The sequence below is a fragment of the Asparagus officinalis genome, chromosome 1 (assembly GCF_001876935.1).
Source record: "Asparagus officinalis chromosome 1, Aspof.V1, whole genome shotgun sequence".
Lineage (NCBI taxonomy): Eukaryota > Viridiplantae > Streptophyta > Magnoliopsida > Asparagales > Asparagaceae > Asparagus > Asparagus officinalis.
The window spans coordinates 128,794,962-128,799,961 of NC_033794.1; the positions used below are offsets into that span (position 1 = coordinate 128,794,962).

General features: G+C 44.0%; 1 protein-coding gene across 1 annotated transcript in view; it reads right to left on the minus strand.

Annotated features, from left to right (window-relative positions):
• The window catches only part of LOC109841641 (cytosolic Fe-S cluster assembly factor NBP35-like), a 5,933-nt gene extending 1,188 nt beyond the window's left edge, over positions 1-4,745 (minus strand). Inside the window, exons 1-2 of the mRNA XM_020410592.1 lie at positions 4,514-4,745; positions 3,090-3,745 (exon numbers count right to left, since the gene is read on the minus strand). Coding sequence (XP_020266181.1) covers positions 3,090-3,601 — 512 coding nt within the window. The 5' untranslated portion in view covers positions 3,602-3,745; positions 4,514-4,745. The remainder of the gene's footprint in view (positions 1-3,089; positions 3,746-4,513) is intronic.

The following is a 5,000-nucleotide window of genomic DNA, read 5'->3' on the forward strand; positions in this document are numbered from 1 at the left end:
AGAAACCCTGCCGGCCTTGCTCCCTCCAGCCGAAAATTAACCCACCTCGCTTCGCACGCCAACCTAGGTTTGATGAGGCGTTGATATTTATATCAGCACAAACAAAAAACTCGGGTGGGCCATCCCGCTGCGCACAAAAAACGCCCGCTTCATTCACGTGTTTCGAGTGGGCCCGAGGTCATGAGAAATCGGCTCACATGCTCACATGTCTGCCATTCACGCGTTCACAAATCTCTTCACACTTTCTCAACGTGGCCCCCACACTTAATTCCATCTCTTCACACGTTTTCCCAGCTCTTCACGTGAATTCATTCACGTGGGTTCACAATTCTCCACCTCGGCGAAGTTTTTCCCAAAACTGAGCCGACATCAACCAAAACAAATGTCTCACTTGTTGCATCTAGTACGCCACGGCAACGGACTCATGACAACGGACTCCATCCACACAAGTCGAGACCCAAATGGGAGTACGAACACTCACCCAAACATCGGTATCTACTCACCAAATCGATCTCACCCCCATCAAAATCCAAACCCGGCTGCATCATAAAGACTGCCTACGTATCCTCTTGCCCAAGGAATCAAGCCGAACGTAGTTCACCCAAATGGCCGCTAACAACGTCAATCAAATAGAAGAGTTCGCAACCCTTCTCCAATATCACGATCAAGTCTACGGCTGATAGCACCTCCAATGGCCCCAAACTTAAACAATACAAACATCTCCACCTGAGATGAACCAATGACCATATTCAGACTACATCTATCAGCTGCACTCGAATCAATCAACTTATCATCTGCATCCGAATCAGCATGATTCCTAATCTGTGTCACATTAGCTGGAATCCCAAATAATGCAGTATGATCTGGAGTCTCCACCCAACGTGGAGTAGCATCACTCTCCACCCGCTGCGATGTCCTAATGATCTGATCACCACTCTCCACCTGCCGAGAGTCAAACGTGACATACCTGCTCAGAACAAAGTCAGAAGCCAATACCTGATAATCAAACACGCCTCTGAATCCCAAATGTGCTATCGGATCAAATCTCACATCCACGATGTGACCAAGTGCTGGGTAGCCAAACATCCGACGCAACCCAAAATCTGAAGCAGCTCCACCAGATCTCATATCTCTACATGCAGCAGTCGGCAACCTATACATAAGACGGTTCAAACATGTCGTAGCCTGCACACCAATGCCAATGCTCGACATCAAACGCCGATCCTCATCGAGCAAGGAACAACTCCCCAAATCTGCCATCTCGTCACGTCGCCTCAAAGTTTCCACACCAATAAAGTGTCTCCAATTGCCGTTAGCTCGGTACAAATGCAGAAATAGGTCCCTCTTGTACCTCCCTCTAACATCAGACTAAAGTACCTTCACCTTTCTACCAATACACTTCCTCCATTTGTTACGGGCTTCTAGGACTTCACACCAACGGGACTTGGTTGCAACCCACCAATGCCTAGAGCAATCCCCAACTGTGAAAACCACATACCTATTACCTCCCAATGATGCTCTCTTGGAAGGCCCCCGAATGCCTGAATGAACACCCCTCAGAAGACCCCTCGAATGATGGATAGAAGTGCCAAACTCCATCTCGGTCTTCTCGCTCATACCAATGGGTTCACAGGACTTCAAACTGCAGGTCATAGCACTCCTCAACAACCTATGCACGATATTACCAATCAAATAACCCAGCATCAAACAACGCCACAGTCTAGCCGAATCTGATGAAGTCGTCATCTCGCTATCAATCGTCGTGCTTCCAAGTAAATAATACAAATTGCTCCTTCTGACGCCCTTCATCACAATCATGGACCCCGATGTGACCTTCAAACGTGCATCCACCAAGGTCACTTTATAGCCACATGCCACCAAAGCTCCTAGTGAAATGATGTTCTTCGACAATTGCGGAACGAACCTCACTTCATCCAACTCCTGAATCACTCCGTCATACATCCGAATACGAACAGTACCAATACCACCAATAGAGCATGCATGTCCATTACCCATGAGCACAACATCCTCTCTTTCCAACTTCTGAAAAGCTGGAGAACCAATCCCTCCTAGGGCAAACGTGGTATGAAGCACCCGAATCCAACATCCACTCTGTAGAGTTGGCAACACAAACTGACGGTAGTGCAGACAACGAATAGCCCAAAGAATCCGAATCTGAATTGTCACCACTAGTCTTGACAACATTCACCTCTGAAGCTTGTACAGCTTTCCCCTTATTCTTCTCGGCTCGATCTAACTTTGGGCATTCAGCTTTCCAATGTCCATCCTCTTTACAAAAGGCACACTGATTCCTACGAATCCCACGATGTGCACCTCTAGACTGCGACCTCCTGCTTCGGTTTGAACCACGGCCATGAACTACTAATGCATCTCCCGATGCCTTCTCGGAGGACTCATCCACACTCTTCCTCAACTCATAATTCACTAACGCTGAGGTCACCTCCTTGTAACTAACAGTAGTTCTTCCATTAATCATAGTTAGGACAAAAATACCATAATCATCCTCGGGCAATGAACACAAAAGTAGCATAGCCTTGTCTTCATCCTCAACCATGATATCCACATTGGCCATGTCTGAAAGTAGCTTTGTGAAGTTGTTAACATGCTCCCTAATGGAAACTCCCCTCTTCATCTTGAACTGGTAAAACCTCTTCTTCAAGTGAAGCCGATTCTCAATGCTCTTAGTAAGATACTTTTCATTGAGTGTTTCCCACATCTTCTTCGCCGACGTCTCGTTCATCACGTCATAAATAAGATCCGGCGTCAAGCATGACCGAATAACTCCACACGCCCTACTATTCATCTTCTTCCAAACCTTAGCTTCCATCTCGGCAGGTTTCTCTTGTAACTCAAGAGTCTCCTCCAAATTCTGAGCGTCCAAGGCGTCCATCACCTGACACCTCCACAATCCGAAATTAATCTTGTCGTCGAACTTCGGAACATCAATCTTCATGTTATTGATGCTCAAACTATGTATCGTCTTCGTAAGAGACGATCCCGATGTGCTTGTTTCACCCATATTGTCGATCTAATCTTCAAATAAGAATCCTTCAGCGAATCCTTCGAACAAGCCCCCAAATCCATCCTTCCCCACTTCCTCAAACGTGAAATCTGAAACAGACTGCCTCAATCCACTCATGTTCTCAACCACACCCAAAACTCGTAACCCTACCGTCTTGCAAAAGCTTCTCTCCTTCCGGACATCAATTAGAGAGACCTGCTGTGGGGTTGTGACGATGATCACACCGTTAATTCCAGTGGTCTGGACGTATTGGACGGCTGAGATATGCTCGTCAGATGTCCCTGGAGGTGTATCGATCACAATGTAGTCTATCTCTCCCCAGTCCACGTCCTTCAAGAACCGTTTGAAGAGGGCATTCTTACGAGGCCCTTGCCATATCACAGCATCGTCGGGGTTGGGAAGCATGAACCCGATGGACATGATACCTAGGTTGGAATCTAGATAGATGGGTGACCAGCCAAGGTTGCCCTGGTGGATGTCTTGGCCTTCAAGCCCGAGCATTTTGGGGATGCTGGGCCCACACAAGTCAACGTCGAGGAGGCCGACTTGGTACTCCATGGCGACTAGGGCAAAGGAGAGTTGGGCAGAGAAAGTGCTCTTGTCATTATCAGTAAACAAACTAGGGCTACCTATTTATTGTGGTTTCCCGATATGTCAGCAGTTTAAAAAACATCCACATGGGCATTAAGTTGGATATGCCATCTACATGAAAAAAATATAACAAGAATTTAATCAGTACATATTTACGAATTTTAACAAATGAATTGAGATCAGATGCAAAGCATTTGTTTTTATTCTAGAATGTGTAAAATACTTTCTATCGGCGCCTCGCCTTCTTGGTCAGGCCAAATCAATCAAACTTATCTGTCATCATATCTTCTGCGCTACTGCTTCAATTTATGCAAAATTTTAAGATAATTTCGCTGTCTTTACATACTGAATATGCTCATTCAAATCCTTGAGAATCATGGATAAATTTGGTAAAGGAGAAGATCTGCGGGAGCCAAATGCAATTCAAGACGCTCGCCTTCTTCTTTAAAATAAGAAGTCCAATTTTCATTAACTAGATCAATATCATAACGATTAAGCCATGAATGTTTAGCGATATCATGTTTAAAGAATTAAGAATGATCCCTTGTAATAATCAAAATACTTTCAGAGTTGAAAAAAATTCTACATAATAAAGGACTAAAGATTATGCTTGTGGAGTTAAAACTTTATGACAATATATAATTTTCTTATTTTTCAGGGAATACAACTTTAGCAATATCATGTTTGAAGAATTTTAGAAAATCCCAACAACAACTATACAGCTAAACAATATCATGCTTAGAGTATAATGAACTGCCAGGATCCATCACCAAATATAATCAAAACCCATATCAGAAATTACTCAAATTGCACTGAAACTCCATTTTCTGTGTCACACACCCAAACAAAAAATTTTAAAATTAAAAAAAGAACTGTTACCAGAATCAAGGTCTTCATGAGCAGAAGAACAAATCTGTTGATTTGGGCAACCGTCACACGCATCGTATTTGCCTGCAGAGTCCGATTCTGGCCACGGGCAATCTGAAGGGGGGTGGGGGAAGACAAATCTATTTTTCTTACAAACACCCCCCAAAACCCCCTCTCTCATTGAAATTTGGATGTTAGGGTTCGAGGAGACGACGAGGTTCAAACTGACGGGTCGAATGCGGGTTTTCTGATAAAATCACTATCCGAACCAGCTCAATATTTTAGAAGGCTGAACAGCATTTAAATGCCCTATAGTTTCTCCTAATTTGCAAGGGCATCTCCAACAGCTTCTCCAAAATTTTCTTCAAAATGGGGAAGCAAAAGTCATATTCTTCAAATTATTTTTACACCAACTTCAACAACTTCTCCATTTTGAAGAATCTCTTTTTTCCTCTAAAAATTTAGAGAATGCTGCAGATTTGGGGAAGCTTCCTAATTT